Source organism: Convolutriloba macropyga, chromosome 4 (assembly GCF_964194025.1).
Source record: "Convolutriloba macropyga chromosome 4, txConMacr16.3, whole genome shotgun sequence".
NCBI classification, from domain to species: domain Eukaryota; kingdom Metazoa; phylum Xenacoelomorpha; order Acoela; family Convolutidae; genus Convolutriloba; species Convolutriloba macropyga.
This window is the reverse complement of record NC_134471.1, coordinates 60,798,097-60,823,006: the sequence shown is the minus strand read 5'-3', so window position 1 is coordinate 60,823,006 and position 24,910 is coordinate 60,798,097. Positions and strand designations below refer to the sequence as shown.

Below are 24,910 nucleotides of genomic sequence, written 5' to 3'. Positions count from 1 at the left end.
AATTGCAATAGATTGTAGTTCACGACGGTAATTAAGAAAACATGTGTAAACATAAGCGGTGATCATTTCTACAACTGAATGCAAAATGCACAAAATTTTTATTTCTCGTATGTTGACAAGGATACAGTTGCATTGTTAAAGTGGAAATAAATGATTAGTAAGAGAATAAGCAAGAAGTATGCATAATAGGGAAGAAGAATTCCCTATTAAAGAACTATAAAAGAATAGAGAACTGCTTTAAGAGTCAAGCGCAATGAAGTAAGTAATTTCTCAAACTTGCTGTACTCACGACATCATTCTGAAAAACAATAATGAACAAATAAAAAAGAAGAAAACTTGTAAATCGAATTTGTTGATCATTGGGACAAAAAACGAAGTTTAAAAAAGCCACTCAATAAAAAATTTTCGCTTATGCACATCCAGAACAAACTTTTTATTCGGTTCTTTTTCAATTCTTTGCGGTGGCTTTGTCCTTCGACTCTTGTGGTTCAAAAATATAACACATTGGTCGAGTTTTCGGTGCAAATAAATGCAACGATTCGGTTCAAAATCATTTAGCCGCGGCGGTGAAAATAATTCGGCGAGCAATTTCACAAGAATTGTGGTGCTAATAGATCCAAACTTTTGTCCTTTTTTCCAAACTTTTGTTCCTTTTTTGCCGAATTCCTTGCAAAAAATCTTTAAAGTTTTCTGCGTTTACTGGCAACAGTCATGGTCAAAAACAACTTCAAAAAAATAAGATAAACTGGAATACATTGCATCATCAACGTTAGTGATTTCATTTTTCTGATAGATATTTCATCAGATTGCGTCAAATTGTCCACGAAAGTGATAAAAACTTGATACATTTTTGATCAGAAAGTGAAACATATCCAAAACCAAGCTTAAACTGGGATAGTGTTAGGGGAAACGGCATCAAATCAAAGCCAGTAAGGGTTAGTTTCTGTGAATACTATATCCATACTCACTCAGCCATGCTAATTAAACAAGGAAAAAAATTAAGATCCGTTAATTGACAAAACGTTTAATTGTTCATGAGCAAAAGACAGGGCTCAAACGAACGTGTTCTAACAGATTTTCTCTACAAACAAACTTTTGTAAGAATTCACAATTTGTAGGATCCGGACAAAGTTTTCAAAATATAGACAATAACGCAATTTTGATCTAAATTATTGAAGAAAACCTCGTAAAACTTCATAAGGAAAAATTAGAATATTTTTACATCGATTGCATTCCCTTTGAAACGCAGTAGAGAATGATTGATACTTTTTCCCACAACTCATCATTAATGAAATTGTACCTTTACACTTAACTCTCATTGGCATGATAAATATATCTTTCTTTGGAATTCAAGTGTTCTTTTTTTAACATAATCACTAGCCACTCCTGAACCGTATAAACATTAATAAAATTGATCGAATTCAACATATTTTCACGCTTAAAAAGTTAAATACTCATTTAATGGTTCACTAATATACAAATAACTGACCTAAATTCAATACAATAAACAACGCAGCTGCCAAAAATTAGACCATTGTTCAAAAACACAAAAAAATTATAGCTTATTAACATTTTGTCTTTTTCGACAAAACTAATACTTCAATTGATTTACTAGTAAACAGATCAAAACTGCAAACAAAAAACTTTGACTTCAGAGAAAATAATACAACTATAAACATCAATAGTACGCTAAGCCTGAGGAATAAACAAAGTTGATATTTCGGGTCAATTAAATCCAAAAGCAAATTCTTGATCAAGCAATTTGGATCTAAGATTAGCTAAATGATAGCCAGGAGAACACTTTTTTTCTATTAAGAAGAAAAGTTCTAAGTAATATTTTTAACATTCAGCTAATGATTCAATTTTCTAGATTGCCAGTGATTCACAACACTGTTCAAGATCCTCACTTACCAATTGGGAACCACTATGAGATATACAGCTCTTGCCAAAATTTGACATCAAAACTTTGACTATTTCTGATGTTCTGCCTCTGATTTTCTATTTCCCGCAGGTAGACCCGTCATAAATTTTTGAGATATTAATTTAGTCCTTAACATAGCCCAGCCACGTAAAAGCGCTCCAAAACGTCGGCTACTGGTCGCGGAGAAACCATTTTCCCATTACCAGTCTAGGCACGTTTCATTAACTGTCCAAACATTTACTAACGAAATTGCCAGGACAACATGCTATCACTGGGACTGATGATTAAGTTGCATTCTCCCCAGGATGTTTTCATGTGATTTTACCAAAATCAAATATCTGAATTTGGGTGTAATGAGGGGAAAAAGGCATTGATAATGATTTTATTGCGAGTGCTTCATGCCTTTTTTTCTTTCATTGGAACCCTTTTTCCGCTTCTGAACATTGTTTTCCAATTTAAATTCTGTTCTCTGCTTTGGTCAACAAATCACTCTGAGGGAAATTTTTTTCAGCCGCGAAGCTACTCGATAGCTGTCAGATTCGTCTCCATCGAAATCCATTCAGCTGAAAACCTCCTCGTGGGATATCTCAAGTGTACATCAACTCGGAGACGAAGCCCGTCAAGGTATGTCAGTTGTTGTGATTGATGATGATGCTGTCTTCGTGATCTCATTGTCTCATGCAAAAATATATTCAAGTGGTTCTGGCCCGTCTCTAAGTAACTCGTCTTCCAAAAAGAAAGTTATACAATCTTATGATCAGAAAGACAATAGCCAATTCCTCCTTCTTAACATTTGAGTAGTTCTGTTCCTCTCGAGATAACTTCCTCCCCAAAAAACTACCTTTATTCCTCATCCATGTCCATGCCAAATATATGCGCATTCCGGTCGAAAAAAAATTCTGAGATCTCCTCTTTTTTGCTGCAACACAACTGGTGATGAACTCGTGAACTCCTCCTGGCGGCAAGCTTTCATCAAAACCCTGTCTGAATATATGTGCCAACTTCTCTGGGATCGTGCCTTGAAGTTGTAGAGTGATTCTCTGGTTTCGCAAAACAAAAGGTTGGCTGCCATCCTGGTACCAGTAACAACTCAACATGCGCTTCGTAACCATTTACAGGAGGCAAGTTTTCGGCTGTGATGTTGTTCAAACCGTGGTTGGGTAGACTGTCTCTCACATGTAGGCCAAGATCTTTATTAGATTTCACAAATTTTCGTTGTTTTTGGGTGTGTATTCTTCCGTTCCACTAAAAATCACAGTAAGAGACAAGAGGGTTTACTTAATGACCGTGCTACGCTTTGCGAGGTCTTACATTAGCTTCGAACTGAGGTTTATCGGCTCGTTCCATATTTAAGATGGTATCAATGTGTTATCCGCATCTGCATCTACCTGCAAACTTGTTTTGCTGCTATTTATTGAGATATATATATATCATGTCGCATATATGCAAGAGATTTGTTCTTTTGCGCAAAAGATTCCCATCTCTTATCCTGGAGATGCTTTCACTGACGAACTGTATTTTCCGCAAAAAAGTTATCGCCTTTATTAAACTTACACCAATTTTGTTGGGATTTACGTGAACATAGTTTTGAGAAGAGTACTATCTTTTCACAGGATTTGCAACTTTGTGTTTGGATCAGGACAATGTTTACGAGACTATTACTGGTCTCGCCATCTAGTGCACAGTTTATTGCTTTTGTTAAATGTATTTTTTTGTTTGGTTACTAAAAGGCATCTTTGATGTTTAACCCAACCTCTTCTTTTACAGTTAAGGAGTTATTGTCTGATGAAAAGCGTGCAAAGCTATTGCTTGATTTCCGAACATTAGATTGTCGGTGTTTTCAGCAACAGATCTGGTTGGTTTTTTAATACCGTCCACTATTCCAAATTTTTCCTCAAGGTCCTTTAATCTTGAGATTAACTTTGTTTTCACCAACTTCTCTTCTGTTTTGGGATTTTCGAATTCACAATCAAACCGTCCTCCGGTTTTTCTAAGCCTCGTATAAGGAAAAAAATTTAAACCTTTCTGCCGTAACTACTCTCTCTTTAGGAAAAGTGGATTGTGAGTCAGTTTGTGATTTTTCAGAGAGAGTGAACGACCTTATCTGTCTTCCAAATTCAAGGATTCATTTTAGTATAATCACTCCCTAACGATAGAAAATGTTTAAAACATTGAGCTCAGCATGATTGTATACTTAGAGGATGTGCATTTATCAGCATCAACGCGTTAAACCTAAGGAACAAACAAAATTGATATTTTAGGTTCAAGTGAATCATTACTTGTGAATCAGGTATAAAAAAATTAAACTTTGATTCACTTTAGGTTCAAGTGAATCAAAGTTTAATTAATTTCAAGTAAAATTTGTAATACTTTCAACATATTTGTTACTACGTAACTACTTACACGTATAATGTTTTTTGGGTCTGTGAGGGGGAGTTTTGCAAAGAGTTTTGCAAAGTTGAGTCAAAGAGTTCAAAAAATGAAAGTCAAAATAAAATTTGAACTCATAGTATACAAAAATAGCTCGTTTTTATAGTTATTATCGATGCAAACAATAACGCAGAAAAAGTTTACATTATTAAAAAAAATTAACTGATTGAGGTGCGAAAGACATTAGATCCCAATCACGGACTGGATTCTCTATAGTCGAGAAAATTTTTGCGAAGAATATATATTAACCTGGCACTGCAGTTCATCAGTTGGATGTCAGTGGCTATCAGCATCAGACTTTAGCATGTGGGAGTGATCGATAGATCAATAAATAAATAGTAGCAGCAGGGCAAAATTAGATATACAATCAGGTTTAGTTTTTTTTTCTATATTCAATCGCCATATCAAATGAGTTCTTCAAGTTATTTATTCTTTTGGCTTCTGGAAATTTAACAAAAACTCTTAAGTTTCCTGACGTTCATTCAGAACCATCACATCCTCCCTCTTTTTTAATTAAGTTGCTATGAAATGGCTCTCCAAGCCACTTAGTTCTTTTCTGTTTCTTGTTAAGGTAAGTGATGGCTTGATTGCTCAGCTGGTGGATGCTCTGCAACCGATGTAGCTGCATAAGCTCCTTTGTAAGTGTCCCACATTTGTGTTCTGAACTTGAGTGATTTATAGTCTCCTAAATCTTTGGTTCAGTTTTCACATTATCCTCAACTAGTCTCACTTTTTTGGTGTCGCTCACCAGAATAGTTGAATTGGACTTTCCAGGTTGTATGAAGGAAGTGTTCAAGCCCTTTGTTACAAGGAAAATTGCCTGAACTCGCCAACTTTTTTCATTAGCTGTAAAGAAGATGGGCTCGTACGAGTCAAATCAGCCATTGCTTAAAATGTCCCTCGGCATCCTACCAGTATTTCAAATGGAGTTTTGCCAGCTTCCTCTTTGAAGTCTTGCGATATGTCTGAACGTCGGCTACTAGCCACGTAGAAACCTTTTGCCCAGCCCGATTCTGTTTAATTGAAAGTCCACACACTTACTAACGAAATTCCACGGACACCATGACATCACTATGACTGATGCTTCAGTTGCACTCTTTCCAGGAATTGCCTCATCATCTTTTACCAACATCAAATATCAGAATTTGGGTACAATGAGGGGAAAAAAGACTTCGAAAATGATTGTATTGCGAGTATTGGATGCATTTTTATGTTATTGGAAACAGTTTCCGCTTCTGAACATTGTTTCCAATTGACAATTTTCATTCGTTTTATTATGTCGTGATATAATCTCTTTGCTCCAATTTATTTCCTGTTTTCTGCTTACCTCAACAAATCACTCTGAGCGAAATTGGGTTTGCAGATAATTCATGTGGGGCTAGCAAATGTTACAAGTGGGTTCACGCATAATTCAATTTATGACTTCAAAAGCTTTCTGCTACAATTTGCTCCATGAAAAAACCTTATTTCTCATTTAATTCAGAGTAGCATTTCTGTTGCAAAATCCGCAAAAATTATGGTTGCCCAGCAAAAGTTTCGAGTTGCTTATTGGTAGCTGCTGGTTTTTTATTTTGATTTTTCACTATGCTCAATATCTTGTGGTATTCCGTCTAACAAAAATTGAGTATACAAAAATACTAGCACTGTTGTTGAGCGGTTCAATTGTCTTCTTACTAATGGTAACAATCCTCTCACCTATTCGGATTTGACTATGTGCGTTCTTTTGTGGAACCTCTCCTCGGCTGATAAATAACCATACAAGTCTTTTTGAAAAATCACAATAACCTGGAAGTTTTTGAGCGTAGAAGGGATGAAATTCAAGAAAACCAAGTTCTTCAGTCCTTGAGGTAGTCAGGAGATAATGAGTAGCCTCTGAGACGTGTTGAGTGGATATATGTCGTTTGCGTTTTCGTGGAGATCATTTTGATAGATGGCGTACATATGTCCTTTGCCTTTTCTTGGAGGTCATTTTGATAGAAGGCGTCATTTTGATAGTGCTAGACTTTGTCAAATTATGAGGTCCCAAGAAGATTATGGAAGATTATCTCCAAGTCTGGTATTGGGTAGTCCACATACAGGACCTTGCCGTTGATATGCGCTTTCAGGTCTAAATGAAATTCTCAGTTCTCCGTAGTTCTTTCTTTGGCACACTACTGTTGATGCACCAATGCTTTGTAAAAGAGGTATTTACGGGATTATTCCGAGAAACATTTAGCTGTGATCCTGGTATCAAATTCACAGTAGCTTTGTAACCCTTACCATCAGGCATTCTTTCGGTGTTGATGTTGTTTACACCATGGTTGGGTAGAAAACGCTAAGCAGATTCTTTATTTGATTTCACAACAGCTGGTTCTTTTTAAATGAGCATGCTGTCGTTCCAATCAACGTCACCAAAACTGACACCAGAATAGTTACATAATGACTACCGCAATCTTTGCGATGTCTTATCTTACCAACTAATTGAGGTTTACCAAGTTACATGATATCAATGTGCGAGCCGCATCCGTATCTAGTTGTAATTTTGTTTTGCTTTAATACCTTGAGAGAGATTTTTAGAACGCAAACACGCTGCAGTTTCATCTTTTGCGTAGAACATTCAAATCCCTGGTCCAGGCGATGCATGTACTGAACAACTATTTTCTTCACCAAGGAAAAAATTATTTTTAACTGCGTTTGGTTGGGATTTGCTTGTGAACCTTTTAGAGAATTCCGCTACTTTTGTACAGGAATTGAATTTTTGTTGAAAGAAAAACAAAGCTTACTAGAGTGTGGGTTTGCTCCACATATAATGCAGAGATTGCTGCTGTTTTCAAACTGGACTTTTTGTTTGGTTTTTGCGAGGTCTTTTTACAGTTGTACCCAACTTCTTCTACAGTATAAAGCTTATTACTTCATGAAAAGCTTTCAAAAACCATTGCATGGTATCTGAAATGTAACTTTTAACAGCAATTGTTAGTTTTAGTGTAATAATACCGTCTAGTAGTCAAATTTTACTTCCGGGATCTCCAATCCTCATAATTTTTTCACCAACTGCTTCTCGGGATTCTTCTCTGCTTTCAATTTTCGAACTCACAATAGCGTGCTTTTTCTCTGAGGCGTGCTAAGACACCATGTTCTAATTCCCATACGCCCCTCATGACGGAGAGAAATTTAGCATTTTTGCCGTAACTATTCGCCCTCTCCAGGAAAATTTTTGTTGTGAATCGCTTTTCGGATCTCTTCATACGGTGTGTTTAATAGCTTCTGAGGACCCATACAGCACCGAAGTTTAAGAAATGTGTCCTGCCCATATATACCAAGGAAAAGACTTATCTGTAAGTCCATCTTATTACGGTCGGTGATAATCTTGTCCTCATTCTTCTCTGCGCAACATTTCGGCTCAAAATATATCCACGCAGTGCTTGACAGCAAATTCTGGAGATCCAGAATTGGTTGGCCAGTCGTTTGTCTGGACACCATTGTCATGGTCTCTAACACTGTTCAAAGAATGCAATAAGCTGGTCAAAGAATGCATTAAATTTTGAGCTGAAAATATACAACAATTAGGTCGTATTTTAGTACTTTTCTATGTAAAAACATACAGAGAAATTTTATTTTAGATGAATTTGTAAAATATTAAAGAAAGACATTTTACATGATTGATGTCCAAAAAGATTTGAATTCCAACTACCGGGCTGATCTTTTTTCGTTACTTTTCATGAGAATCGTATATGGGTCTGGCACAATCGGGTTCATCAATTGAAGGTCATGAGTGTTAGAATCAGATTTCAATAGGTGGGAGACTTTAACTGTTGACATCGGATTGATAGGTCAATAAGATAATGATAGCACCAACACCAAAATAGGTTTAGAATCAAGTTTAGTTTTCTGGCAATTATTTAATGACAAATTAATAGAGATCGTCAGATAAGGCCTTCTTTCGGTTTCTTAAAGGTTAAGAAATTTTCTAAGTTTCTTGATAATCATTCAAAACCATCACACACGCTGCACAGAAAAAGAACAAAAATTATCCTAAAAGTTTAAACCAAAACACAATTTAATTCTAAAAATCATCATTGAAAACAGCAGGCATGAGATTATACAAGTGTTGAATGGATTCTAATATGATGATATGAAAAATGGAAGACATTTGAAACCTTTCACTAACCTTCCAGCCAGAAGTTCAGCTAATCCGGACAGACCAGCAGCACCAGAGTCAGATCCTCCCGCGGGGACTTTAAGGATGTACTGTGCCAGGTACTTGATCTGGATGTCATCCCCGTACTTGACAGTGACGAGAGCTGTGCTGCCAGAGCCACGCACTTTGATCACCCGACCGGCCTGAACAATTGTTTCAAAAGCTAGCTCCCTAAAAGATTGTTGTTTCCGTAAACCTTTATCATCATCAGTTCGTTTTAAATCAATAATGGAATCATTTTCGGTGTTGAATTTAGGGAATCTTGGGGTATCACTCCTATCGGCTTTTTTTAGAAAAATTCCTATCAACCATTAAAGAATTTTAGAATTGCTGAACATGGATGAAACCATAAGCTGAACTTCGTTCCTGTTCTCACGCTTCAGCATACTTCTGATCACTTCTGACAACAAATAATGTTGACCTTGAAAAAATTTGTTTGGGCTGGTAGAATTCGAAAAATCTGATCGATTAACAAATTGGTCCATAATTTGTTTTATGATAATAGTCCCACAAACTAGTCAGAGTAAATCATAAGATGCTATGCAAATTGTAAGATATAATATGACCATTTAAAATTGTTACTAATAGTGTATATAAATTGTAATTACTAGACATAAATCGTCTTAAGCATTAGAAGCCATTACTGCTGCTTATTAGTTTGCTCACACGCAGTTGTCTAAGAAACACACAAACATTGCTCTTCACCGCGTGGGGTGAGAGGGGTTTCAAAAAGGTACCAACGGTCATGTGCTTGGCTTCCAAGTGTTGCAATCCCTCCATAGTTTCAATCTGCTCATCCGTGAGAGTGGGTCTGAGTTCGTCCAGAGTGATGGCACAGATGATCTTGTCGCCCTTTGAGAACTCCTCCTGGACTTCTACGAGAGACCTCGTGTTCAGAATCATTGGAATCACTTTTTCACTGTCTGCAAACTTCACCTGAAACAATACCATAGACGTTCAAGTAAAGCTAGAAATTATCGTATGTTGTTCAGGTCAAACAACGTATATTACAGTCCGAAAACGCTCCAAGTTAGGCGAACGTTTCAAATCGCATAGATCGTATATCAAAATTCAAGGTCCAAATATAGCAAAATGTATAGCGTTGAACGTATAGAGTTGAAATGGAGTTGAACGTCAGCGAGAAAAAGCGCTGACAAACAAATGAGCATATGCGCGTCAGGGGCATCTTTGCTAGCGTTGTATCGCCCGTCATTTCGGGGATTACTATTCAACAAATTCAAGACATAACGAGCAAAGGTTTTGTCAGAAATTGGAAATGTATAGTATATATAAATGTATCATTTTCCACGAACTGATTGCGCCCTGTCTAAAGAGTATCAAAATACAAGAGTAAAAAGCGCTTAATTGATCCAAACTTCTGCAAAAGGGGGTTAGAAATTTCATTTAGCCTAATCAATTTTAGCTGATCAATAGTTTTTTATTACAGGAACAAAAGCAGTACCCTTAGCAAACCCATTCACAACTGAACCGACCAGTAAATATTTGCTTAAATTTGAGCTGTCTGGAAAAGAATACAGATTCTTTTCCTTTTTTCCACTGAAGTGCCGGATTGACCGTTATACACTCACCGTAGATACCATACAAAAAACATGCATGCGTAAATGGCGTGATAATTTCAATACGTCAATTTTATCTTTGTATATATTTGTAACTATATTTCTCTCTCTTGCTTGTATTTCACTATGTTCTGCTCTCCATTACAAAATATATGCTTATTTACAGTTTTGGAAGTAGAAGTTTGTTGCTTCTAAAAACCGAAGGAGCACCCGGCGGTGGTAAAGTCGGAAATACTTCATACCAGAGCAGGCTGAATGTCTACGGTTCAAATAGAGGTGTTGGAGAATTTTTGTTTTATGGAATTTTATGGACTCCTAGAGATTATTATTTGTATCTTGGGTAGCATCTTGAGAACATGATCGAAAACTTGCCCCTCCGTGAATGGAACCATAAATGACTTTGTCAATGGTATCTATGAGGGATCAACACGGGGTTGCCTTTTACACGAAAAAGAGTACCAAATATGCATATGTTGTGTGTATATGGAAACACGTTTTCTGGTCAAACCCGGGCCGAGGCGTACACCCGTATTCCACCGTTATTAAGCGAGAATAAGGGTGTAAAGCCAATTCCACTCTTAATTAGCAGGGATAAGAGTGTAAGAGTGTAATTTTGAGAAAATTACACTTTAATGTACACTCTTTACACTCTTTAATACACCCTTATTACACTTTTAAAAATACACTATAATTACACTCTTTTTTCCACTCTTTATTACACTCTTGAGCGATTTAGGTGAAGCAAATGTAGAACTTAATGAAAATCTTTTGTTAATAGCATTTCGAAAAAGACAAGTTAGAAAGTCTATTTTAGCCCTTTTTTTCCCCTGATACTGAACTTTTTGAAATTGTCTAGAAATACAAGCCAATAGTTTGATTTGTATACAGAATTTTTAAGAAAACTCCAATTAGGTGAAGAAAATGTCGAGCTTCATTAAAAACGTTTGATAACAACTTTTTGAAAAAGACGAATTGAGAAGCCTATGTTAGCCCGTTTTGTTGCCCCGATAATACACTTTTTGAAATTGTGTAGAAATGAAAGCCAATAGTTTGATTTGTATACAGAATTTTTATGAAATCTCCAATTAGGTGAAGAAAATGTCGAAATTCATTAAAAACGTTTGTTAACAACTTTTTGAAAAAGACGAATTGAGAAGCCTATGTTGGCCCGTTTTGTTGCCCCGATAATACAATTTTTGAAATTGTGTATAAATGAAAGCCAATAGTTTGATTTGTATACAGAATTTTTATGAAATCTCCAATTAGGTGAAGAAAATGTCGAAATTCATTAAAAACGTTTGGTAACAACTTTTTGAAAAAGACGAATTGAGAATTCTATATTAGCCCGTTTTGTTGCCCTCAAACTGAATTTTGTGAGATTGCGTAGAAATAAAAGCCAATAGTTTGATTTGTGTACAGAATTTTTATGAAATATCCAATAAGGTGAAGAAAATGTCGAACTTCATTAAAAACGTTTGTTAACAACTTTTTGAAAAAGACGAATTGAGAAGTCTATATTAGGCCCTTTTGTTGCCCTGATACTGAAAGTTTTGAGATTGTTTAGAAATCAAAGCCAATAGTTTGATTAGCCAATAGTTTGATTTGTATACAGAATTTTCATGAAATCTCCAATTAGGTGAAGAAAATATCGAACTTCATTAAAAACGTTTGTTAATTACTTTTTGAAGACAAAATGAGAAATCTATTTTGGTCCATTTTGTTGCCCCAATAATGCACTTTTTTAAATTATGTTGAAATAAAAGCCAGCAGTTTGGTTTATATACGGAATTTTAATGAAACCTCCAATTAGGTGAAGAAAATGTAGAACTTTTTAAAATCCTTTGTTAACAACTTTTCGAAAAAGACGAGTTGAGAAGCCTATGTTAGCCCGTTTTGTTGCCCCGATAATACACTTTTTGAAATTGTGTAGAAAAAAAGCAAATATTTTGATTTGTATACAGAATTTTAATGAAACCTCTAATTAGGTGAAGAAAATGAAGAACTTCCTTAAAAACATTTGTAAATAACTTGTTGAAAAAGACGAGTTGAGAAGTCGATATTAGCCCGTTTTGTTGCCCCGATAATGCACTTTTTGAAATTGTGTTGATATAAAAGCCAATAGTTTGATTTCTGTACAGAACTTCAATGAAAACACCAATTAGGTGAAGAAAATGTCGAACTTCATTAAAAACGTTCGTTAACAACTTTTTAAAAAAGACGAGTTGAGAGTCTATTTTAGTCCATTTTGTTGCCGTAATAAAATATTTTTTGAGTATGTGTGGAACTTAATGCCAGTATTTTCATTTATTTACAAAATTTAATGAATTGTCGAATTAGGTGCAGAAAATGTCCAATTTCATGGAAAAACCTCTGTTAATAACTTTTTGAAGAAGACGAGTTAGAAAGTCTATGTTAGCCCATTTTGTTGCATTGACAAAATACTTTATATACTTAACGAGTTTGTGTAGATGTAAATGTCAATGATTTGATTTGTTCGCATAATTTTAATTAACCATCGAAATAGGTGAAGAAAATGTCGAATTTCTTGAAAAACCTCTGTTAATAGCTTTTTTAAGAAGACGAGTTAAAGAGTCTATGTTAGCCCATTTTGTTGTCGTGATAATTTAATCTATGGGTTTTTGTAGAAGTAAATGCCAATATTTTGATTTGTTTACAAAGTTTTAATGAACCGTCGAATTAGGTGAAGAAAATGTCGAACTTCATAAAAAACCTATATGAATAAATTTTTGAAGAAGCCGAGTTAAAAGACCTATGTTAGCTCATTCTGCTGCCGTGATAACGTACTTTATGAGTTTGTGTAGAAGTAACTGCAAACATTTTGATTTAATTACAAAATTTTAATGAATCGTCGAATTAGGTGAAAAAATTGTTTAATTTCATGAAAAACGTCTGTTACTAACTTTTTGAAGAAGACGAGTTAGAAGACTTATGTTAGCCTATTTTGTTGTCGTGATAACGTAATTTATGAGTGTGTGTAGAAGTAACTGCAAAAACTATGATTTAATTACAAAATTTTAATGAACTCTCGAATTAGGTGAAAAAAATGTCGAACTTCATCAAAAACCTATATAAATAACTTTTTGAAGAAGCCGAGTTAAAAGACCTATGTCAGCTCATTCTGCTGCCGTGATAACGTACTTTATGAGTCTGTGTAGAAGTAACTGCAAACATTTTGATTTAATTACAAAATTTTAATGAATCGTCGAATTAGGTGAAAAAATCGTTTAATTTCATGAAAAACGTCTGTTACTAACTTTTTGAAGAAGACGAGTTAGAAGACTTATGTTAGCCCATTTTGTTGCCGTTATAACGTACTTTATGAGTATGTGTAGAAGTAACTGCAAAAACTTTGATTTAATTACAAAATTTTAATGAACCCTCGAATTAGGTGAAAAAAATTTTGAACTTCATTAAAAACATTTGTTAATAACTTTTTGAAGAAGACGAGTTAGAAAATGTATAATAGCTTATTTTGTTGCCGTGATACTGTACTTTTTAAAACTCTTTAGAACCGATCTCGAAAATCTTTTTTTCTACCCAAAATGTTAAGAAAACTGTCGATTCGTGGTCAAAATTTAGTCATTTTTGTCGATTTTGGACAAAATTCTCTCAAATTTTAGAAGCAAACATATATGTTTTTGGTAGCAGAATAAACTAGAATTTACGCTTCCAACAGCCATATAATTATCTTTTTGAACTATTGCCAAACAAGAGAATGCGAGGGCAATGTAAAGACCGAAATCAGGGTCGATTTTAGCAAAATTTTCGAATTTTCAAAGTTGTTTAGTTTAATAACTTTTTTGTTACACGACGTATTTAAAAGTATATTATATCATTTTCTTGCCCATTTAATCCCCTTTACGAATATATAGGGGTTGAAAAGTTTCGGTTTAATTTCATTGCCTAATTTTTCAATTTTCCAAATTTTGGTGAAAATGTGCCAATTTCGGCCAAAATGTCGAAAATCGAGTTTTGATTCCTCAATTTTTTTAACTCTTTTAAACGCTAGATTGAAGCCCCAGTTCATGCTGATTCCAAATCATATTCATTTTTTAAAATTAGTTCAGTAGTTTTCGAGATATAAGCCTTTTTCGGACGCAAACCTCGGTCCCTACCTCCATAGCTCCCAACCCGCCCAACCCCCCCCACCCAATCTGCAAATCTTTTTTTAAAGTTTTATCGTTCGAATGATTTCGCTATATCCCCCATCGAGAGAGCTTCTCGAATATATTAATCTATTTTATTTTACTTCATAATTATAGCGGCTAACCCAGATGACAAAGTGAAACTTTCGTTTACCGCCTCCGTCCGGTCACGTGACATGCTCATTCGTGTGCTGTCCCGTCAAGTGACAGCAGAGAGAGGTCACTCACTGCCTCCCCACTTCCCGGGGGTAAGCATGTATAACTTTGAAGGTGAAATGAAATAGAAATTTCCGAAAGCTCACATAGCGAACTTATCGAACGGCAAAGGAAGGAAGGAAGTAGCGAACGTCGAACGGCAAAGGAAGTAAGGGAACAACCCCCCCCCCCCGGCAGCAGCACAGATCGTCGGGCGCAGATCGTCGGGCGCAGATCGTCGGGCGAAGATCGTCGGGTAGCGGGAGCAACCCCGGGCAGCAGCCCAGACCGTCGGGACCCATGGGAACAACCCATACAAAAGTTATATCGTTGCAAAGCTCTCGTCAAGGCGAATTCGATAGGCTATATGCCAGTACCCAATACGCGCTTAATATATTATATCTGTACTATTATACTATTGGTTGGAAGTTTGTGATGTATTAGTCGCTAAGCGTTTTTAGTTGGTGTATCGTTTTTAGATATTGCTGTTGAAAACATGGACCGTAAACGAATCGGCAGACCTTATGCTTCCGCTAATGCGCCTCCCAAAAAAGCCCTCAAGCCACTTTTCGCAGATGACCAAATCAATGGCAGGGTGACAAAGTTGCAACCCAACGGGAGGAACGCTGAATTCATTTTTAACAATTTCGTTGGTGAACATGTGCATACTGCAATAGTAGGGGACTCAATCTTTGATAGTGTTTGTATAAGGAACTGCGTCACATATTCATTGTCAGGCGGACGAATCGAGCAATTTCATCTGTTACTCGATACCCTCTCTGTATATAGGAACGTCATCTTAGCTGTCGGTGGCAACAATTTGTCAAATTGGGGTGAACCCGGAGAGGATCCATCAGTTGTTGTTGATAAACTGAGAAGCTTGTACAATGCCATCAGGGGCCTTGAAAATCGCCCAAAAGTGATAGTGTGCTCAGTGTTGAAAAGGAATTGCAGCCATTGGAACATCCAACGATTCAATGCGGTGCTAAGGCACTCGCAGCTGCCCTTCTTTAAACTTCATCAAGAAGTTTGCAAAAGCAATTTGTTTCTGAGCGACGGTGTCCACCTTAATTTGAAAGGTAGAAAAGCATTGGCTTGTGCAATGAATAAAGTTGTGAGAGAACATCAGCTGCACTAATTTGATTGACTATTGTTTTCGTTGTTTGTGTTCGTGCAGCAATTTCATTCAATTTGTTTTATTAAATCTTTGGTGTTTGTTGACAACTAAGTGGATCTTTTACTAATACAATTCGCAATTTCTTGTATATACTCATCAAGGTTAATTCATCAGCTTACCTGCAATTTTTTTTTCGAGCATCTGTTAATTTAATCGCTTGCTGAAGCCCTGAAAAAAGGGATAATTTTGATGTGGTTTTAACATGGGATTTTATCCGCTTAGCCTGGCACAAAGATTCAAATTTTAGGCTCGTGTTTGCGGGTGTCTCTGCCTGCATCGGTATGTCCTCTCAGCGGATTTTATCCGCTTCGCCCGTTACAAACAGATTCATTAATTAGGCTCGTGTTTGCGGGTGTTTCTGCCTGCATCGTTATGTCCTCTCAGCGGATTTTATCCGCTTCGCCCGGTACAAAGATTCAAAATTTAGGCTCGTGTTTGCGGGTGTCTCTGCCTGCATCGCTATGTCCACTCAGCGGATTCTATCCGCTTCGCCCGTTACAAACAGATTCATTAATTAGGCTCGTGTTTGCGGGTGTTTCTGCCTGCATCGTTAAGTCCTCTCAGCGGATTTTATCCGCTTCGCCCGGTACAAAGATTCAAAATTTAGGCTCGTGTTTGCGGGTGTCTCTGCCTGCATCGGCATGTCCACTCAGCGGATTCTATCCGCTTCGCCCGTTACAAACAGATTCATTAATTAGGCTCGTGTTTGCGGGTGTTTCTGCCTGCATCGTTAAGTCCTCTCAGCGGATTTTATCCGCTTCGCCCGGTACAAAGATTCAAATTTTAGGCTCGTGTTTGCGGGTGTCTCTGCCTGCATCGGTATGTCCACTCAGCGGATTCTATCCGCTTCGCCCGTTACAAACAGATTCATTAATTAGGCTCGTGTTTGCGGGTGTTTCTGCCTGCATCGTTAAGTCCTCTCAGCGGATTTTATCCGCTTCGCCCGGTACAAAGATTCAAAATTTAGGCTCGTGTTTGCGGGTGTCTCTGCCTGCATCGGTATGTCCACTCAGCGGATTCTATCCGCTTCGTCCGTTACAAACAGATTCATTAATTAGGCTCGTGTTTGCGGGTGTTTCTGCCTGCATCGTTAAGTCCTCTCAGCGGATTTTATCCGCTTCGCCCGGTACAAAGATTCAAATTTTAGGCTCGTGTTTGCGGGTGTCTCTGCCTGCATCGGTATGTCCACTCAGCGGATTCTATCCGCTTCGCCCGTTACAAACAGATTCATTAATTAGGCTCGTGTTTGCGGGTGTTTCTGCCTGCATCGTTAAGTCCTCTCAGCGGATTTTATCCGCTTCGCCCGGTACAAAGATTCAAATTTTAGGCTCGTGTTTGCGGGTGTCTCTGCCTGCATCGGTATGTCCACTCAGCGGATTCTATCCGCTTCGCCCGTTACAAACAGATTCATTAATTAGGCTCGTGTTTGCGGGTGTTTCTGCCTGCATCGTTAAGTCCTCTCAGCGGATTTTATCCGCTTCGCCCGGTACAAAGATTCAAATTTTAGGCTCGTGTCTGCGGGTGTCTCTGCCTGCATCGGTATGTCCACTCAGCGGATTCTAAAAATAGATTCCATAATTAGGCATGTTTGCGGTTGATTTTGCTTTTTGAAAATTAAATTGTTCTTTCGAGGTTTTTTCCTGTTGACATTAAATTAAGTGAGAATTAGTGAATCCTTTGGTTTTATGGTTTAATTTAGTTGACTTTTGGTCGTTGAATTTAAATGACTTTGTTACCATGTCTAAATGAGACTCGTTCAGCTAATGGTCTAATTCGTTTTCTGTTAATTTTAGAGATGCCTTTGAAAATTGAGTTTGTGTTCCTTACGGAAGATTGCCAAGTGTTAAAATTGAGTTTGTTTGATCCTCGGTGGCCCAAAACCCTGCAAATAAATGAGCGTATGAAACTAAATGATGACGATAAAACATCGCTAATGATTGATGGCTCTGAGGTTGATTGCGTTCTACTGAAGCATGGTCCACCAGGTGCGATGGACGTGGAGTTCAGAAAAAATCAAGAGATCTATGGTGCGTTTGCTGATCAGTGTAGTGGTAATTTGGACGTCACCCCACGTAAGGGAGCGCGCTGGGCTGGCAGTAGTTTGACACCAGTTGAGAGTTTTGGACCTGAAAGTCCCAGGGTTCTGGTTAGATCTCTTGCTTTCGTTTTCTTTGTTTTCATGAACGGTGTAAAAATAAAATTCTTTTTGCAACGTGGTAGGACTTTGTTCATCAAGTTTTTGTAAAATCTTGGCCTTAATAAGAAATTTTGTTGCTTTGTTTGATCTCTTTCCAATGTCGGTTACGTTGCCCTGTTTAGAAATGCTCAAATCATGAAAAGATTGTGGAAGTCCTAAACGAAGACAAACGTATGTTCAGTGAACTTCTTCGAGTCTATAAGAAAACAGTACAGGATTGCAATAAAAAATTGGAAAGCCAGCTACAACATTTCAAAGAGATTGTGAGTATATGATTTTCACTGGTCTTGTACAAGTTTTTGCTCATAAGCACTTCACAAATGTTCGACTTTAATCTTCAAATATGCAGTTTGAAATTATTTGGCTGTTCAGATCTGGAAATTTAATTTGATGTGGGTTGTTTTCTGGATGAAATCAGTTTCTTATAGAGTTTTTTGACTTTTAGAAAGAACTCAAGAAATTAGATGACTCTGTGGACGAGGAGACCAGTGAAGTGCTACCTAGTTTCTATGGAGACGTTGATGTTGACAATCTTCCTGTACCCTCAACTCCCGATGAGTTCGGAAGAGTGCTAAGAACAGCACTTTGGGGAGAAACGGGTCTTGAGCGAGAAATAATTTCTCCAACGAGAGAAAGCGAGGTGCGGAAACCCGCATCTCCGAAAAGAACTAAGCTTTTCAAAGGTATTTAGAAGTACTGTTTTTCAAGAAACTTAAAATTTTCAATATGGGTTCCCTCAAAAAATTTGCAGACCCTAAACGCTCATCAAGGCAAAAAGTGGTACGGAACTTTTAGCAGCTTTCGGATTTTTTGAAAAATTGGATTTTATTGGTTTTCTCTGTCTTCCCCAAAACGAAGAGCTGAAATTATTAAGGTGTTTTGTATGTTCAAGGGCTTGTGAAGAAGCATTTCCCCCCTCGTCTGTGGCCTGAGGCTTACAACGACGCCCGTTCGTCTGCGAATAGATCGGGCATGGATGCATTGCGGTACCGAAAAAGGAAATCGGACCCATTCTGGTGCGCACAAATGAAAGAAAAGGCAATGTCTAAGAGAAACAAACAGACAAAAAGGCGACCGAATGAGGAGTCTGACGGTCAAAATTTAAGCAATACACAAACTGAGGAGAGTGATTCTGAGCCAGGAAATGTTGAATAGAGCCCTTAAAGTCTTTGTTGCAATTCTCTATTTGATTTGATGACTTGATATTTTGTGCTGTTATTAGACTTTGATTAATGGCCGCGAATCAATAGCTGAGGCTGTTATTGTCCTTCTCTTGGTTTTTTTTTCGCGTGCGTGACGTTATCTTTCACTTTTAGGTGAGCGAGTATTTTTGGTTACACGTGATTTTCCTCACTCTCACAAATGACTTCCTCGTTATTAAATTGACTTTTCTTTATTTTAAAGAGATGAGGTAAAATGAGTGTCTGACACTCTACTTGAAAGTTACTATAGAACAGTTAATAGCAGGAGCAGCTAATAAATTATAGAGATACATAATTAAAATTTAACATCCTTTTTTGCGCGGCTGTTTTCTGGCAATCTGCCAGCTATGTTTGGTTTTCTTTTGTTTATTGAATTTTGGATTGACTCTAATTGCAGAAAACATTACGATTCCATCTAATGGCTACCTCAAATTTTTAGATTGATTATACTTGACTCATTGTTCGTTTATTCTTCAAACTGGTGGTTAAAACGTTAAAATTTAGATTGATTCTAAACATTTTGAAATTTTTGGTTTCTCTATTTCGTTGCAAAAACAATCGAACGTAGTAAAATAATTGAAAAGTTTTTAGATCGTTGAAAATGAAACCACCGTTGAGAACTGATCGCAAGAAAAGCTGCAACCTATTTGATTCGGAGGCCGAAAGAGAGGACAGTATCCGATCCAGTATTTTAACAAATAACACGGCGTGGCTCTTCGTTGACACTAAAGAGCTGATTTTGATTACTGTAAGCAGCTTTAAATGGCCACCCAAGACTAAGCCATCTGAAATGCTAAGTCTAATCGAAGGTGATAGTTTTGACCTGCGATTCAAAGATGGAAATGTGCCCTGTCGTTTGTTGGCAAAAGGAAACATGAAAAAAGTTGAAGAACTCATGAACAACTATCAGCAGGAGCTAGATGCAGGTAAACGGCCGTCTGAATTGCGAAAAACAGTGCTGGCGAATCCTAAGGCACCTGTTGTCGATGAGGTTAATTTCTTGTGTCGAGGACGTGCACCCGTGATGAACAGTACCGTAGTCTCTCTTGGTAAACCAGCAGGCGTCGAAAAGTCAAAAGCCTCCAATTCTGCGTTATCTCAGCCAGTCATTTCAGCAAAGAAAAAGAACACTACGGTAAAATGTGACTTTTTTAACTAATTACAATTGGCATCTTAGAGATTGTTAAAGGCCTCTTTGAAATTGTCGAAAACTATGAGACTGGTTAACGGTAGAAGGGCAAACTGATAAATGTCGTTGCTGTGCTTTGAAATATTTGCGCTTTTTTAGCCTGAGCCCGTTCTTTCTCAACCTTCTACTTCTGCGACCACCAGCTCAAGCACACTTCCAACCATTGCGGACAACGCAGTCGATTGTGGGCCAAATTGCCGTCTTCTCCAGGAATATCTAGATGAGCATGTTGTTGAGATGAATAGTTGGATGAAAGCATTTGAGGAGCTGAAGAAAGCGGACGAAAAAAGACGGGCAAACATATGCGCAAGAATTGACGCTAAGGTACCCCATCGCTCATTAAGTTTTTCTACTTTTTGTGAAATGAACCTACTTGCTAGCCTTTTCAAAAGATCTGAAATTCTCAAGCATCATAGAGGCTTAAGTTCTTGTGAATAAATTTCACAGAGTTTGTTACCTGTAAATGTTTAGGCTACCCAATTGAAAGAAACTCGCCTCTTGGATATTCATGGGTTCCAAAGTATCGATGACTATCCTTCGCGGAGCGCAGGTATCACAGCAGTCATGCACAACGGTGAAGACCTTATGACGATTCACGCTGGCTCAGATGTCGGAAAGCTGGGTAGAGCATTGTTTGAGAAGCTGTTTCCGGAAAATGAGCGTGGAGATTACATTCTGGCACCAAAAAGACACGAGGCTGATCGTAGACTTGAAGCTCCCAGTGAAATTCTCGACAAGTTTACGAGTATGTTTTTAAAATTAGACATGAAGCCTTCCTTTCCATTAGCATTTTCAAAAACCCTCTTGCGCGTTATTGGCATTTTAAAAAGATCCCTCTTGCGTGTTAAAATTTTAAACTGCAAAAACCAGCACTTCAAGACAGGTAATCGGCATAGAAGTTAATAAGAGATTGTCTTCTTGCTTTCAGAGGTTGTGCAACAGAAGTACCCTGACACTCCTGGGCTCGCTTTTGAGAAAGCCAGAAAATCGGCAAATCAATACGGCAAGGATTGCCGAGGCCGACATTCCAATGTAGAAGAAAATGAGTGAGGATTCTGCCTGAATTGCGAGCATTCTGCCTGAAAATGTCATTTTCCATTAAGGAGTGCTGTTTTATTTTTAATTGATCTCGAACGAACTTTGTAGCAATTATTGTAAACGCGTTGGTCTCTATGCAAAAATTTTGTCTGAACATTTTGATTTTTTGAGTGACTTTTACGCCCTTGACATTCTGCGTTTTAAGTGATCATAATTTCTCTCATTCAAAATTTCAAGTTCCTAATTTCAATTGGCGGCAATTTAGTGCTGAAAGTCAAATGATAAGTGCGCCAAAATTGAAAATAATTTTTCACTTTAAATCTTAATAGCGGTTTTTACTAACCTCTAATGATCAGGCTGCAATTTGTAACTGATTAGAGCTCCCACTAGTTGTTCGAGAGCAATTTTCCCGACGTTAGTCGGTTATGTTTAGTGAACTTGAACTAACCTTTCGTAACTTACTTATATAGTCTCCCGACGTTAGTCGGTTATGTTTTGTGAACTTGATTTAACTTTCTGTAACTTTCTTAGATCCAGTTTGTTTACTTTATTTAAACATTCGCTGTTTTGCCAGCGTGAGAAAGTTTGTATTGTCTATTGATCCTGAATTAAACAGTTTATTAAAACAATGATTACGTTTCCATAAAAGAACTTGTTTAAATAGTTTTTCGAAATTATCTCTATGACGGGCATAACGTAACCACTGATTAAGTTTTTCAAGTGATATGATTACATGCGAAGATTTAGTGATTGCGGATGGACAAGTTGTGCGTCAAGTTTTAACCAATTTTAATGTCTGTCCTCAAATGATGCTGCCCCTGAACAGCTTCGAACAGTTCGAGAGCCGCATGAAATTCGACAAACAGCTTTCAAAGGTTTATTTTTCGCTAAAAGAACTATATGAGCTTTGTATTGCATCAGGTTTTAAAATCTTGCCCGACAACTATGGTGGCTATGGCCTCTTCAACAATACGGGAAAGGTATTAAAACCTTCATTGCAACCCCTTAGACCTTTTCCTGTGGGCCCAATTGAAACTGTTCCTCTTGAACTGCAAAATGAGATGTCCGATTTGTCAGTAATGCGTGGCGAGCGTGAGCAGGATGAAGTAGTACTGCTTGGCCCCATTCGTTTTGCAAATCACTCTTGTTCGCCTAATACGAAGTTTTTCTTAGGATACACAAGTTCTTTTCTCCCCCACAACAAGTGCGTATTTCTTCAAGTAATAGACTCCATAGGGCTTGGTGAAGAAATAACTGTGAGTTACGGATCAAACTACTTCAAAGACGGTAGTCTTAAATGTAGGTGCCCACATAAGGAAAAGCACGTGCCGCTAAACCGAGAAAATTTAGAACCAACGACTCCTCGATTCCAAAGTCCTGATCTCCCCACTCAGCTGACATTTTCGTCAAGTACCACAAGTGCAATCTTAGGATCTGGTGAGAGTAGTTCCAACTACACTGCAAGTCAGTCTAGCATTGGTACACCGACTGATTGTGAACTTTCGGCAAAGAGAAAATTTAGAAATCAACGGAAAAGGCGGGTCAAAAGAAGAATCTTAGAAGGTTCCAGTCGCGAAATCAGAACCTTCATACACCAGATAGATGCCACTCGCTCTTCGGAAGTTGAAACTGAGGAAACAGATACACAAGTGAGTTCGCAATGTTCTGCTGACGATTACCTTGAAACCGAAGCCTCTTTTGAACCCGAACCTGAATTTGACCTCCCAATTGGAGAAGAATCTGAGGTGACCTCCAATGATTATGACGAAGATGATCTTGATGACAGTGATGGCACTGATGTGGCAGAAAGAAGTTTCCAGTTTTCTTCGAATCCCTTAACTTGTAACTCGAATGTAACTGTTCATAATGCGTCAATGGGTTTATTTGCAGTTGCTGCTCGACATTGTCTACCCGACGAAGCTCTGTTCGATTTGCTGAAATGGCAAAAAATTATTCATCCCCATGACAATGTGCCTACTCCCAATTTTATAAAAAATGAAACCAAGAAATTAACGGATCTCTACGTAAAGGACACAGAAAAAAATGCCAGCGGAGAAGTTATTTTTCTTAACTTTGCAGAAAAACTAAAGGAGAAAGTAGAAAAGTACATCAACGAAATTATAGATTACGCTAACCCAGAAACCGAAACGGATCTGAAGCTAACAAGTCTTTTCGATGACGGGACAATCAACGTGAAACTAATTTTAAACATAGATGGAGTTGAAGTTCGAAAGTCGAGTGATTGCTCAGCCTACCCTGTTTGGGTTGCTCTTGCTGATCTGCCGCCAAAATTAAGAGCTTCATTTGACAACATCTTTCTTTGCTCATTGTGGTACGGAAAAGGAAAAGTTTTCTGGGACCCTATATTTGAACACTACAGATCTGAACTTGCGAAACCCCAGAATATTTGTTACAAGGGGAGACTATACGAAATCAGTTTTACAACAATTTTTCTCGTGGTAGACCTTGTGTGCAGGCATGATGTTTTGAATATGAAAAAATTCAATGGTTATTACGGCTGCGGTCTTTGTACCATGCGAGGGTTTCAAAGATTTCCAGGAACTCACTCTTATCCAAACAGTAAATCCTTCTCAATGCGGAACCCTGCTGAGCATCATATTCTTGTTATGCAGGCTGAAAGCGGAAGTGTCGAGGAAAGAAAGTCGAGGAAGGAGAAAGACCCAGAGGTGGACACACTAGGCGTTAAAGGACGCTCTAAACTGTTTGACATCATCCCAAATCTTCCCTTGACGTGTCCAGTAGACACGATGCATCAGTGCCTTAAAGGTGTGGCCAGTGACGTCATAAAATTTTTTGCCGAGCAACTAAGTTTGACGGAACTAAGCGCAATCGACAATGCAACTTGCCAAGTAGTTCTTCCCAACGAGTTCAAAAGGTCAATTAGGTCTCTCAATTCAATTGATCACTTCAAAGCAAATGAATTGAAAACTTTCTTGCTCTATTTTTCACCCTTAATTTTTCAAAAGTTTTCTGAGAGTTCTGCTGCACATGATGCGAACATGCAAAATCTCAACTACCTGGTGTTTTCACTGCGATCATTGTACGAGAATACCTCAAATGCAAACTTATGTGGACATCTTCTGGAGGCTTTCTGCTATAACATGTCGTTTCGTTATCCTCTAAAAAAATTTGACTCTATCAACTTCCATTTGCTGCGACACCTGGCCTGGCAGTGCAAAACATTTGGCCCGTTATGGACTACTTCAGCTACGATGTTTGAAAATGCCAACAATCATCTGATTAAAACTCTGACGGGGAGTGTCAATACCTGCAGTTTGATCGTTAGTCGTTATATACGAAACCGACAACTTGAAAGCTTCGAAGTGAAAGATGACCATCTAAAAGCGTATATTGAAAATCTGAGGAGGAGACCAACTGGTATCACGGAGGATTTGTGCTTAGAAAGAAACAACTTTTTTTATGAAACCTAAAAAAAGTTTCCTGAAGCCCGTTTGTTCTGTAGGTATCGAGGGCGCTTTTATCTTGATAGTCAGAATTATACAAGATCAAACGCCAACAGTTTTGTTGCTATCGATGTGAACGGTGAGACCATAGTTGGCCAGATTTTGCTTTTCAAAGAGCAAGATTCGGAGTTGCAGTGTTTTGTACAGCTGTACGAA

General features: G+C 37.7%; 1 protein-coding gene across 2 annotated transcripts in view; it reads right to left on the bottom strand.

The window, feature by feature from the left end:
* Positions 1–24,910, bottom strand: part of LOC142337800 (uncharacterized) — a 118,629-nt gene that overhangs the window by 8,023 nt on the left and 85,696 nt on the right. For both annotated transcript variants that reach the window (XM_075387321.1, XM_075387322.1), the window contains 2 exons: positions 9,270–9,464; positions 8,499–8,671 (listed from right to left, as the gene is read on the bottom strand). In XM_075387321.1, coding sequence (XP_075243436.1) covers positions 8,499–8,671; positions 9,270–9,464 — 368 coding nt within the window. The remainder of the gene's footprint in view (positions 1–8,498; positions 8,672–9,269; positions 9,465–24,910) is intronic.